General features: G+C 44.3%; 1 protein-coding gene across 2 annotated transcripts in view; it reads left to right on the top strand.

Moving 5' to 3' along the window:
- Positions 1 to 11736, top strand: part of myo5c (myosin VC) — a 128417-nt gene extending 116681 nt beyond the window's left edge. For both annotated transcript variants that reach the window (XM_078241360.1, XM_078241361.1), the window contains 3 exons: positions 6209 to 6383; positions 9941 to 10021; positions 10444 to 11736. In XM_078241360.1, the coding sequence (XP_078097486.1) occupies positions 6209 to 6383; positions 9941 to 10021; positions 10444 to 10596 (409 nt within the window). In that variant the 3' untranslated portion in view covers positions 10597 to 11736. The remainder of the gene's footprint in view (positions 1 to 6208; positions 6384 to 9940; positions 10022 to 10443) is intronic.
- Positions 11737 to 13988: the final 2252 nt, after the last annotated feature.

Genomic DNA, 13988 nt, shown 5'->3' with positions numbered 1-13988 from the left:
ACCCATCGATAATGTCCTTTAGGGAAGGGAATTCGCTGTCTTTACCTGGTCCGGCCTACATGTGACTCTAGGCCCATAGCAATGTGGTTCATAGAAATCATAGAAGCCCTACAGTACAGAAAGAGGCCATTCGGCCCATCGGGTCTGCACCGACCACAATCCCACCCAGGCCCTACCCCCATATCCCTACATATTTTATCCACTAATCCCTCTAACCTACGCATCTCAGGACACTAAGGGGCAATTTTAGCATGGCCAATCAACCTAACCCGCACATATTTGGACTGTGGGAGGAAACCGGAGCACCCGGAGAAAACCCACGCAGACATGAGGAGAATGTGCAAACTCCACAGAGACAGTGACCCAAGCCAGGAATCGAACCCAGGTCCCTGGAGCTGTGAAGCAGCAGTGCTAACCACTGTGCTACTGTGCCGCCCAACCATGTTGACTCTCAACTGCTCTCTAAAATGGCCTAGCAAGCCACTCAGTTCAAGGACAACTAGGCAATAAATGCTGGCCAGCCAATGACACCTATGTCCCACGAATAAAAAAAAAAGAGGCTCTATAGGCCATCACAAACTGTAACTTCATAGCCCGGCGTATACCCCACTCTTACCATTACCATCAAGCTAGAGGATCAAGCTGGTAATATGAAGAGTGCAGGAGGGCATGCAAAGAGCAGCACCAGTAAATGACAACCTGCTGAAGCTACAACACAGGACTGCTTGCATGCCAAACAGCGAAAGCAGCATGCAATAGATAGAAACAAAAATAGAAAATGCTGGAAAATCTCAACAGGTCTGACAGCATCTGTGGGGAGAGAATAGAGCCAATATTTCGAGTCTAGATGAACCTTCATCAGAGCCAGACCCATCAGACCCTTCGCTCTGACGAAGGGTTATCTAGACTTGAAACGTTGGCTCCATTCTCGCTCCACAGATGCTGTCAGACCTGCTGAAATTTTCCAGCATTTTGTGTTTTTGCTTCAGATCCTAGCATCTGAAGTATTTTGCTTTTATTCCATAGATAGACATGAGTGATCTCACAACTAACAAATCAAAGCTCTGCGCAACTGCCACATCCAGTTATGAATGGTGGTGGACAATTCAACAAATAACTGGAGGAGGATGCTCCAAACATATTCCCACCCTCAGTGATGGGGGCGCCCGGCACATCTGTGCAAAGGGCAAGACTGAAGCATTTGTAGCCACCTTCACTCAGAAGTGCCGTGTGGATGACCCATCTCGGCCTCTTCCAAAGGTCCCCAGCATCACAGATACCAGTCTTCAGCCAATTCGATTCACCCGACATGATAGCAAGAAATGGCTGAAGGCACTGGACACTGCGAAGGCTATGGGCCCTGACAATACTCCAGCAATAGCAATGAAGACTTGTGCTCCAGAACTTGCTGCACCCCTAGCTATGCTGGTCCAGTACTGCTACAATACTGGCACCCCATAGTCCTTGTGCAGACAAAGTCCCATTTTTGCATTGCTGATACTCTCCATTGTGTTGTGTGGCACTACCATCTTGCTAAAGGGATACACTTTGAACAGACTGACCAACTCAAAACGGGCATTCATGGGGCATTGTCACAATCTGTAACTTCACAGACTCTTCCATTATCATCGCTGGCATCTACACAGCAATGTAGAAAATTGCCCAGTCGAGGGCAATTTCACTGCAGTGTGAATGTAAGCCTACTTGTGACACTAATAAAGCAGGACAAATCCAACCCAGCCAATTACTGCCCCATCAGTCTACTCTTCATCATCAGTAAATTGATGGAGGGATCAACAACAGTGCAATCAAGCAGCACTTGCTCAGCAATAACTGACTCTCTGACCCTCAGTTTGGGTTTCACCAGGGTCACTCCTCTCCAGATCTCATTACTCCCCTGGACACGTTTGTAGAATGGAAAATGGAAAGAAGAAGATAGGAGGTGAAATGACAGCCTTGATATCAAGACCACATTTGACTGAGTGTGGAATCAAGGAACCCTAGCAAAACTGGAGACAATGGGAATTAAGGGGAAAGCTCTCCACTGGTTGGGATCATGTGGAGCCCAAAGAAAGATGGTTGTGGTTGTTAGAGGTCAATCATCTCAGTTCCAGGATATCACTACGGGAGTTCCTCAGGGTAGTGTCCAAGGCTCAGCCATCTTCAGCTGCTTCATCTTTCCTTCCAACATAAAATCAGAAGTGTCACAATGTTCAACATCAATTGTGACTCTTCAGAAACTGAAGCAGTTTATGAGCAAATGCAGCAAGACCTGGACAATATCTAGGTTTGAGCTGGTTATTGACAAGTAACATTTGCACCAAACAATTGCCAGGCTTACTATCTCCAACAAGAGAGAGTCTCACCACCACTTTCTCATGGGCAATTAGGGATGGGTAATAAATGCTAAGGTAGCCAATAACGTCCATACCCTCTGAATGAAGAATTGTTTAAATAAAATTTCACAATCTCAGAATATTCCAAAATGTTTTTTAACCAATTGAAATAGTTTTGAATTCTAGCCACTTTTACAATGTAGGGAAGCACAGCTACCAGTTTGTACCCAGCAAGATCTCAAAAGCAGCAATCCAATTAAATGATCTTATTGTCTGTTTTAGTGGGGTTGGTTACTGAATAAATGTTAGCCAGCTGATCCAAAGAACTCCCCTGTTCTTCAAGTCATGCTAATCATTTTGTATCTTGCTAAGAGAGCGGTCAGGGCTTTGGTTTGACGTCCCTTCGAAGAGACCTCTGACAATGTAGCACCCCTTCAATATTGCATGGTGGCACAGTGGTTAGCACTGCTGCCTCACAGCGCCAGGGACCCGTGTTCAATTCTGGCCTCGGGTGACTGTGTGGAATCTGCACATTCTCCCCGTGCCTGCGTGGGTTTCCTCCGGGTGCTCCGGTTTCCTCCCACAGATTGCACTGTTGTTGACCCCTTCCATCAACTTACTGATGATAAAGACTGATGGGGCAGTAATTGACTGGATTGGATTTGTCCTGCTGATGTGCAGGTTAGGTGGATTGGCCATGCTAAAGAACAAAGAACAGTACAGCACAGAAAACAGGCCCTTCGGCCCTCCAAGCCTGTGCCGCTCCATGGTCCAACTAGACCAATCGTTTGTATCCCTCCATTCCCAGGCTGCTCATGTGACTATCCAGGTAAGTCTTAAACGATGTCAGCGTGCCTGCCTCCACCACCCTACTTGGCAGCGCATTCCAGGCCCCCACCACCCTCTGTGTAAAAAACGTCCCTCTGATATCTGAGTTATACTTCGCCCCTCTCACCTTGAGCCCGTGACCCCTCGTGATCGTCACCTCCGACCTGGGAAAAAGCTTCCCACTGTTCACCCAATCTATACCCTTCATAATCTTGTACACCTCTATTAGATCTCCCCTCATTCTCCGTCTTTCCAGGGAGAACAACCCCAGTTTACCCAATCTCTCCTCATAGCTAAGACCCTCCATACCAGGCAACATCCTGGTAAACCTTCTCTGCACTCTCTCTAACGCCTCCACATCCTTCTGGTAGTGCGGCGACCAGAACTGGACGCAGTACTCCAAATGTGGCCTAACCAGCGTTCTATACAGTTGCATCATCAGACTCCAGCTTTTATACTCTATACCCCGTCCTATAAAGGCAAGCATACCATATGCCTTCTTCACCACCTTCTCCACCTGTGTTGCCACCTTCAAGGATTTGTGGACTTGCACACCTAGGTCCCTCTGTGTTTCTATACTCCTGATGACTCTGCCATTTATTGTATAACTCCTCCCTACATTATTTCTTCCAAAATGCATCACTTCGCATTTATCCGGATTAAACTCCATCTGCCACCTCTCCGCCCAATTTTCCAGCCTATCTATATCCTGCTGTATTGCCCGACAATGCTCTTCGCTATCCGCAAGTCCAGCCATCTTTGTGTCATCCGCAAACTTGCTGATTACACCAGTTACACCTTCTTCCAAATCATTTATATATATCACAAATAGCAGAGGTCCCAGTACAGAGCCCTGCGGAACACCACTGGTCACAGACCTCCAGCCGGAAAAAGACCCTTCGACCACTACCCTCTGTCTCCTATGGCCAAGCCAGTTCTCCACCCATCTAGCCACTTCTCCTTGTATCCCATGAGCTTTAACCTTCTTAACCAACCTGCCATGTGGGACTTTGTCAAATGCCTTACTGAAATCCATATAGACGACATCCACGGCCCTTCCTTCATCAACCGTTTTTGTCACTTCCTCAAAAAACTCCACCAAATTTGTAAGGCACGACCTCCCTCTTACAAAATCATGCTGTCTGTCACTAATGAGATTGTTCCGTTCTAAATGCACATACATCCTGTCTCTAAGAATCCTCTCCAACAACTTCCCTACCACGGATGTCAAGCTCACCGGCCTATAATTGCCCCTTAGTGTCAGGGGGACTAGCAGGGTAAATATGTGTGGTTACAGGGGCAGGGCCTGGGTGGGATTGTTGTCAGTGCAGGCTCGATGGGCCGAATGGCGGCCTCCTGCACTATCGGGATTTTATGATTCTATGATATGCCCGGATCCCTGGTTTGAACACGTGACCTCCTGGTGCAAGTGGTGACAGCACTGAGCTCAAGCTGAGGCCATAGTAGAAACAGAGATTCCTTGCTTTTCTGAATGGAGGGCTGTGGCTAGTGGTGTTCCACAGCGATCAGTTCTGGGACCTTTGTTGTTAGTAGTATTTATCAATTATTTTGAGGAAAATGTAGCTGGTCTGATTAGTAAGTTCGCACACGACATAAAAATTGGTGGAGTTGCGGATTGTGAAGAGGATTGTCAGAGGATACAGCAAGATATAGACCGGTTGGAGACTTGGGCAGAGAAATGGCAAATGGAGTTTAATCCGGACAAATGTGAGGTGATGCATTTTGGAAGGTCCAATGTATGTAGGAACTATACAGTAAATGGTAGAACCCTCAGGAGAATTGACAGGCAGAGAGATCTGGGCGTACATGTCCACCAATCACTGAAAGTGGCAACGCAGGTGGATAAGGTAGTCAAGAAAGCATATGGCATGCTTGCCTTCATTGGTCGGGCCATTGAGTATAAAAATTGGCAGGTCATGCTGCAGCTGTACAGAACCTCAGTTAGGCCTCATTTAGAATATTGTGTACAATTCTTGTCGCCACACTACCAGAAGGATGTGGATGCTTTGGAGAGAGTACAGGAAAGGTATACCAGGATGTTGCCTGGTCTGGAGGGTATTAGCTATGAGGAGAGGTTGGATAAACTCGGTTTGTTCTCACTGGAACGACGGAGGTTGAGGGGTGACCTGATAGAGGTCTGCAAGGTTATGAGTGGTATGGACAGAGTGGATAATCAGATGCTTTTTCCTAGGGTAGAAAAGTCAAGTACTCAGGGACATAGGTTTAAGGTGAATGGGGGAAAGTTTAGAGGAGATGTGTGAGGCAAGTCTTTTACACAGAGGGTGGTGAATGTCTGGAATGCGCTGCCCGGGGCGGTGGTGGGAGCAGGTACAATAGGGTCATTTAATGGGCAACTAGACGAATATATGAATAGGATGGGAATGGAAGGATACGGACTCCGTAAGTGCATATAGTTTTAGTTTAGGCAGACATCATGATCGGCACAGGCATGGAGGGCCAAAGGGCCTGTTCCTGTGCTGTACTTTTCATTTTTTTTGTTCTTTGTTCCTCTATTTGTGATGTTGAACTGTGCTGTCCTGTTCCGGATCATGTACTTGCGATGAACTTGGAGACTGCAGGGTTCTAAAAATAAGCCATCTGAATGAGACCTACCACATTACCCAGGGCTGTGAATGATGTAAGAATGAATGTATTTTTCTATAAACACTTATTCTAACGCACAAGCTATTTGTGTAGTACACAAAGCAATTAAAGTAATACTTTACAAGTGGCAATAAAGCACTTTTGCCACCAACACGGATGCCTGCCATCAAGAGAGGAGACTAAAGGACGGGGAGAAATGTGTACAGGACATTAAACTTGCAAATATAAATGGTATTTTACTAAACTAATGGAGATGCTATTAATCTCAGCCTTTGTGTATTAAATGGAGTTATTTGCAATGCACATTTAGTGTAGCATAATTGAAGCTGGCGTGACGGTTTGAATCCATAATCGTCTTGTCCCAGTCATGTGTTATGTCAGTTTATCTTTAGTGAACGATTTCTTTCTTCTTGACGCAGGTGTAATATTAGCTACTTGGAAGAGTGGTTGAAGGATAAGAATATGCAGAGTAGCAATGCAAAAGAGACCCTGGAGCCACTCTCTCAGGCTGCCTGGCTGCTTCAGGTCAACAAGACAACAGACGATGACGTAAAAGAAATATGTGAAAGATGTTCTTCTCTCTCAGCTGTGCAGGTCTGCTTTTAGCTTTGTGTTTCGGTTGACCTCTCTCGATTGCTGTCAGACAGATTTCAATCCTCTGTCTCCCACTCCGTGTCTCCGAATGTTCCCTCTCTTCTGCCTCAATCCCTCAGTCAGAGATATTTCTTCATTTTATTTTCCTGATTTGTTTTAGTTTGGTTTCTGGTTTGATTGCCTGTATTCCAACATGTCTTTATATAATTGCCCTTGGTTTACCAGGACTTCAGATGTCACAATAATTTCTTTTTTTTTACAGAGGGCAGCCTGTGAAAGGTTGTTGCTGAACTATTCTCACTATCACTCAAAATATATAGAAAGACACACAATATTGTGATGTTATCTTAGTTCACCAAATTAGCCAGCTCTCAATAGTTATTTTTTTCAAGTTAAATAGGTAATATCCTTATTTTTAGCACATCTTCACGCACATTTTTCCCCCTTTGGGGAATAGTGGGGGAGCGGGGGAAGGATTCAGTTCAATGAACAGAGTCATGAACACTCCTTCTGTGGCCAACAAGTCCTGATCTTAGAATCATAGAATCTCTACAGTGCAAGAGGAGGCCATTTGGCCCATCGAGTCTGCACTGATTCCCTGACAGAGCATCCCACCCAGGCCCTACCCCGCAGCCACCCCATTAACCCACCTAATCTACACGGCTTTGGATGCTAAGGGGCAATTTAGCATGGCCAATCCATCTAACCTGCACATCTTTAGACTGTAAGAGGAAACCCGGAAGAAACCCACGCAGACACGGGGAGAACATGCAGACTCCACACAATCACTCAAGGCCAGAATTGAACCCTGTTCCCTGGACTTGAACACAGTAAGAAGTTTCACAACACCAGGTTAAAGTCCAACAGGTTTATTTGGTAGCAAATACCATAAGCTATACCATTTGCTACCAAATAAACCTGTTGGACTTTAACCTGGTGTTGTGAGACTTCTTACTATGTTCACCCCAGTCCAACGCCGGCATTTCCACACCCTGGACTTGAACCCAGAGCTTCATCAAGGAAGACTAGGGACAGGTTCTTCCCTGCTGCCATCAGACTTTTGAATGGACCTACCTTGCATTAAGTTGATCTTTCTCTACACCCTAGCTATGACTGTAACACTACATTCTGCACTCTCTCGTTTCCTTCTCTATGAACGGTATGCTCTGCCTCTATAGCGCACAAGAAACAATACTTTTCACTATATGCTAATACATGTGATGATAATAAATCAAATCAAAAAGGGAATTTATATATACAGGAAGGGGGCACAGCTGAGGTATTAAGTGAATACTTTGCCAAGAGAGTAGATGCTACCCAGGACATGGTAACAGGTGATGAAATTCTGCCCCTAGAAGGGTTCAAAATTGATGAGGAGGAAGTGTAGAATAGACTGTCAGTGCTGAAAGTTGACAAGGTATGGGGACCGGATAAGACGCTTCCCAGGATATTGAAGGAAGTGAGAATGGAAATTGTGGGGGCGCTGGCTATAATCTTCCAGTCTTCCCTAGACTCAGGGGAGGTTCCAGAGGACTGGAGAATTGCAAACATTACGCCCTTGTTCAAAACAGGTTGTAAGGATAGCCCCAGCAATTACAGGGCAGTCAGTTTAACATCACTAGTGGGCAAGCTTCTAGAAACAATTATTCGGGATAGAATTAGTAGTCACATGGGAAAATGTGGGTTGAATAGGAAGAGCCAGCATAGATTTCTAAAGGGGAAATAGTGTTTAACTATCTTGTTGGAGTTTTTTGAGGAGGTAACAGAAAGGGTCAATGAAGGTAATGCAGTTGATGTGGTGTACACGGACTTTCAAAAAGGCATTCGATACAGTCCCACAGAACAGACTTGTGAGAAAAGTTATAGGTCTTGGAAATAAAGTGACAGTAGCAATGTGGATACAAAATTGGCTGAATAATAGGAAGCAGAGAGTAATGATCAATGGATATTTTTCAGTGTGGAGGGTGGCTTGTGTTTGAATTCTTCAGGGGTCAGTCATAGAAACCATAGAAACCCTACAGTACAGAAAGAGACCATTCGGCCCATCGAGTCTGCACCGACCACAATCCCACCCAGGCCCTACCCCCATATCCCTACATATTTACCCACTAATCTCTCTAACCTACGCATCTCAGGACACTAAGGGCAATTTTAGCATGGCCAATCAACCTAACCCGCACATCTTTGGACCCTTCCCAAGTATTGGGACCCTTGCTTTTTCTGATATATATTAATGATCGAGATCTTGGTGTGCAGAGGACAATTTCAATGTTTGCGGATGATGCAAAACTTGAAAGTATTGTAAACTGTGAAGCAGACAGTGTAACTTCAAAAGAACATAGACAGGTTGGTGGAGTGGGCATCGAATCCCTACAGTGCAGGAGGAGGCCATTCAGCCCATCGAGTCTGCACCAACTCTCCAACAGAGCATCTTACCCAGTCCCTATCCTTGTAACCCCACTTATTTACCCTACTCATTCCCCTAACCTATACATCTTGGGACACTAAGGGGCAGTTTAGCATGGCCAATCAACCTGACCTGCACATCTTTGGACTGTGGGAGGAAACCCATGCAGACACGGGGAGAACGTGCAAACTCCACACAGGCAGTCATCCGAGGCTGGAATTGAGCCCGGGTCCCTGGAGCTGTGAGGCAGCAATGCTAACCACTGTGCCACACCGGACAGATAAGAAGCAGATGAAGTTCAATGTGGAGAAGTGTGAGGTGATCCATTTTTATAGGAAGAACTTGGAGAGACAATATAAATAAAGGGTAAAATGCTTAACGGGATGCAGAAGCAGAGGGACCTGGGAATTTCTATGCATAGATCATTGAAGGTGGCAGGACAGGTAGAGAGTAGTTAATAAAGTATATAGTATTCTGGGATTTATTAATAGGGGAATAGAGTACAAGGGCAAGGTTATGCTGAACGTATACAAAGCACTAGTTAGACCTCAGCTGGAATATTGTGTGTAGTTCTGGGTGCCGTACTATAGGAAGGATGTGAACACATTGGAGAGAGTGCAGAAGAGGTTTACTAGAATGGTTCCAGGGATGAGAAACTTCAGATATGAGGATAGATTGGAGAGGTTGGGACTGTTCTCCTTGGAGAGAAGAAGGTTAAGAGGAGATTTGATAGAGATGTTCAAAATCATGAGGGGCTGGATAGAGTAGATAGGGAGAAACTGTTCCTCCTCGTGAAAGAGTCGAGAACGAGAGGGTACAGATTTGAAGTGATTTGCAAAAGAAGCAAATGTGATGTGAGAAAAATGTTTTTCACACAATGAGTGGTTTGGGTTTGGACTGCACTGCCTGGGAGTGTGGTGGAGGCGGAAGCACTCAAGAGGGTGTTGGATGACCACTTGAATTGAAAGAATGTATGGGGAAAAAGGCAGGGGAATGGCACTAAGCCACGATGCTCGTTTAGGGAACTGGTGCAGCTATGATGGGCCAAATGGCCTCCTCCTGCACCGGAACTATTCTGTGACCTTTATGGTTAAGAGAACATTTTTTAATGTGGAATTTCTACCCATGCTTCAGTACTTTATTTCAACAGATTGTCAAGATTTTGAATTCCTATACACCCATTGACGATTTTGAGAAACGGTTGGCTCCAGCCTTTGTGCGCAAAGTTCAGGTGAGTGAAAGTAATACTTGGTGATTAAACCTAATTTCAAAGAACAAAGAAAAGTACAGTACAGGAACAGGCCCTTTGGCTCCCCCAAGTCTGCACCGACCATGATGCCCTGACTGAACCAAAAAAAAACCTTCTGTCCTTACTCGGTCTCTATCCCCTCCCGACTCATGTACCCATCCAGATGCCTCTTAAGTGTTGTTAATATGCCTGCTTCCACCACCTCCTCTGGCAGCGCCCGTTTAGGCACCCATCACTCTCTGCGTGAAAAACTTCTCCCGCACGTCTCCCTTAAACTTTCCCCCTCTCATGATCTGCAGAAGAGGGCACTGGAGAGCCCTGGCTCGAGGAAGGTGTTCAGAGAGAGAAGTTAAGTTATAAACTATTAAAAAAAGCAAACTTCATTGTTTTTATTTTTCTTCCAGTCACAATTGAACAGTCGTGGAGATGGATCAACGTTAATCATTGATCCCAAATATCGGTTTCAAGTGACTTTTCCATTCAGTCCATCCCAGCAGGCGTTGGAGAAAATCCAGATTCCCAGCAGCTTCAAGCTAAGCTTCCTTACTAGGATCTAAAGCATGCGACTGTACAGAACATCTGTGGGAAAACTTGAAGATGGGAGTTACTTTAAAAATTAAAGCCAAAGATACTGATGGCCTGGATTATGTTTCTTCTTTTCTTCTTCCTGATGTGGAGATGCTGGCGTTGGACTGGGCTGGGCACTATGAGAAGTCTCACAACACCAGGTTAAAGTCCAACAGGTTTATTTGGTAGTTCGAGCTTTCGGAGCGTTGCCCCTTCATCAGGTGAGTGAAGGGTTGGGTTCACAAACAGTCTTAACAGGTAATCAAGTCTTTACAGGTACAGACAATGCATTCCAACTCGCATTCCAACCATTATCGTGCAATTGTGTCTATATATACCCTGTTTGTGAACCCAACCCTTCACTCATCTGATGAAGGAGCAGCGCTCCGAAAGCTCATGATGCCAAATAAACCCATTGGACTTTAACCTGGTGTTGTGAGACTTCTTACTGTTTCTTTTTCCTCAAAAGCCAAAATGAATGAATTATTTGAGTGCGCGTACGTTTTTATATTATGCATTTTTTTAAAAATGCCGTCTATTTTTACAAAATATTGGACACATCACGCGTTGGTGCAGACTCAATGGGCTGAAGAACCTTTTCTGCACTCCTTGATTCTGTGATATTCAATACTAATTGGCTGCTCCTACAAGTACAGTATTTATATTTTTCTAAAGGTTCAATGAAATTATTTCACACGTGGCTGCAGACTTGTATTGCATAATGTTTTGTACAAGGGCGAAAGCGGATGATTTTTGTCATGTTGATAAGAAATTATTCTCCCAACATTACTAACTAGCGGTTTCAGCAAAATGGTTTGGGCTGTACAGATATTAAGATGCTAAGCTTTTATAACTGTGCTTAGAAAAGTAATGCATGTTGAGAAACCAGAGAAGAGGAAAGGCAGATAATCAACCTATTTATCAGAACTCTGTGTACAGAACATATTTTAACTTTATACCATAAGTGTTGCTCAACAATGAAAAATAAAGAAAGATACCCAACAGTGTCTCGTTTCTGTGTGAAGCCCCACAGCACATTGGGAATATTAACTATTGTTTATCACAAATTATCAATGATGTGGAGTTGCCGGCGTTGGACTGGGGTGGGCACAGTAAGTAGTCTCACAACACCAGGTTAAAGTCCAACAGGTTTATTTGGTAGCACGAGCTTTCGGAGCGCCGCTCCTTCATCAGGTGAGCGGCGCTCCGAAAGCTCGTGCTACCAAATAAACCTGTTGGACTTTAACCTGGTGTTGTGAGAATACTTTCAAATTATCAATGCATTGCTTTTTATAAACTTTTTTAAAAATAGACTGTGCCTATGGCCTTCCTAAGGAAATATATAATTTCCTTCAGACTGCCCAGAGCCTAGTGAGATAGTCGTCCCCTGTTACTGTATTCCATCTGAACTGCCCCTCCATGTGGCACTAGGCTACTAAATATCATCCTACCAGAAGTGGGTCTGTTTGCACTGAACGGTTTTCCCTGTGTTGTGAATCGACACTGTTCCCCTGTGTGCGAGCAGGGAAATAAAGGAGTTCAAATGCAATTTGCTGATCAGCCGGTTTCCTCCCCTGATTTCAGCCATCTTGTTGTACTCTGATAAACGTGGCCGGCTTCACGGTTTCTGTAAGAATTCTGCAACTCGATCGAAATTTCTCATTTTGAATTCCAAAATGCTTAACTGGCACCAAACTGGAGTCACTCGTTCTCCTGAGTCCACATTGTGGTTTTGTCTCAATGAAAGCTTCAAATTGACCACATGAGGATTTGTGACTGACGTGAAGTGGTTTTAATTGCCCGAGTGTTATGTACAGTTCAGGGAGCTAGATTTGGAACTTGTTAAAGCCATACAGCTGCCACAAAATGTATTTAAGTTAATTATTGTATCAAATTATAGTTCAAATAATGCATCACTTCATAATGCAGAATTTTACTCTAAAGATTTTAATTACAAATTGTGTGTATGCAATAATGTTTTTTTGTAAAAGAGTTGCAAGTTAATTATTGACTGCAATCTAAGAATCATTTTCAATGATGCAGTCACTCCCATGGGTCGTCTGGTCTGTCTTTCACCTAGACATTACCTAGCACCACGACGCCACTTACTTTAACCACCTCACCTGTGCACTATACCGGACAACACAACAGTTTACAAACATTAACAGCTCAGTTACATAAACTTGAAGATCTGTTTTACTTTCTGAGCTTTCCCCAGATTTTGCTTGCTTTAGTATTTAACAGAAGTGATGCAAGGGTGACGGTTGCCCATTGAGTTAGTTTCTGGTGTTTCTCTGTCCATCTGCTGATAAACCCTGACCGCTGCAATGATTGTTATTATTTTAAATGTTAGCCTGAGCTCGGTGCTCACCTCTTAAGTTAGAAAGTTGTGGATTCAAGCCTCAGTCCAGAGACAAGTCCCTGCAGTTCTGTGGGACCAAGGTGAGATGTTGAATCAAGGTCCAATCTACCCTCTTCGGGTGGACATAGCAGATTCCGTGGTACTACATGGCTTAAGAAGAGTTTAAAGTTTACTACACAATTTAAGAAGAGGAAGTTCTCATTGTGTCCTGACCAACATTTATCCTTCAGAACAGAACCAAAACAGATTGTCTGGTCAAAGGCAAAATACTGCAGATGCTGGAATCTGAAACAGAAACAAAAAATGGTGGAAAATCTCAGCGGGGTGACGAAGGATCCTCCAGACTCAAAGTTGGCTCTCTTCTCTCTCCACAGATGCTGACAGACCTGCTGAGTTTTTCCAGCATTTTCTGCAGGCTGTCTGGTTCATTGTTATTTGTAAGACTTTGCTGTGTGTAATTTGGCACATTTCTGGACATTGTAAAGGTAACACTTCAAAATATTTCATTGGCTGTGAAATGCTCTGGGATGCCTCATGAAAGATGCCATTTAAATCCTCGTTGTTTCCTAAACACAGTTGTATTTTCTGCCGTGAACCTGACCTTCATTAAAATTGTTCTTTCTTAATATTCATTTTTCTAGTGTTATTTAACACCAAACAGACTTCTGAATAAATGGTTGTCGATCCACAGTAACACAGAAACTGTTGAGAAAGAAAGTAATGGAGTTTTAACAAATGTCTCAAAATTTATTACTTTATCGGTGTCACAAGTAGACTTACATTAACACTACAATGAAGTTACTGTGAAAATCCAATAGTCGCCACACACCGGCACCTGTTCGGCTACACTGAGGGAGAATTTAGCATGGCCAATGCACCTAACCAGCACGTCTTTCTGACTGTGGGAGGAAACCGGAGCACCTGGAAGAAACCCACACAGACACGGGGAGAACGTGCAGACTCAGCACATACAGTGACCCAAGCCAGGAATCGAACCCGGGTCCCTGGTGCTGTGAGGCA

This window comes from Mustelus asterias, chromosome 24 (assembly GCF_964213995.1).
Source record: "Mustelus asterias chromosome 24, sMusAst1.hap1.1, whole genome shotgun sequence".
Taxonomy (NCBI): Eukaryota; Metazoa; Chordata; class Chondrichthyes; order Carcharhiniformes; family Triakidae; genus Mustelus; species Mustelus asterias.
This window is presented reverse-complemented; position numbering and strand designations above follow the sequence as displayed.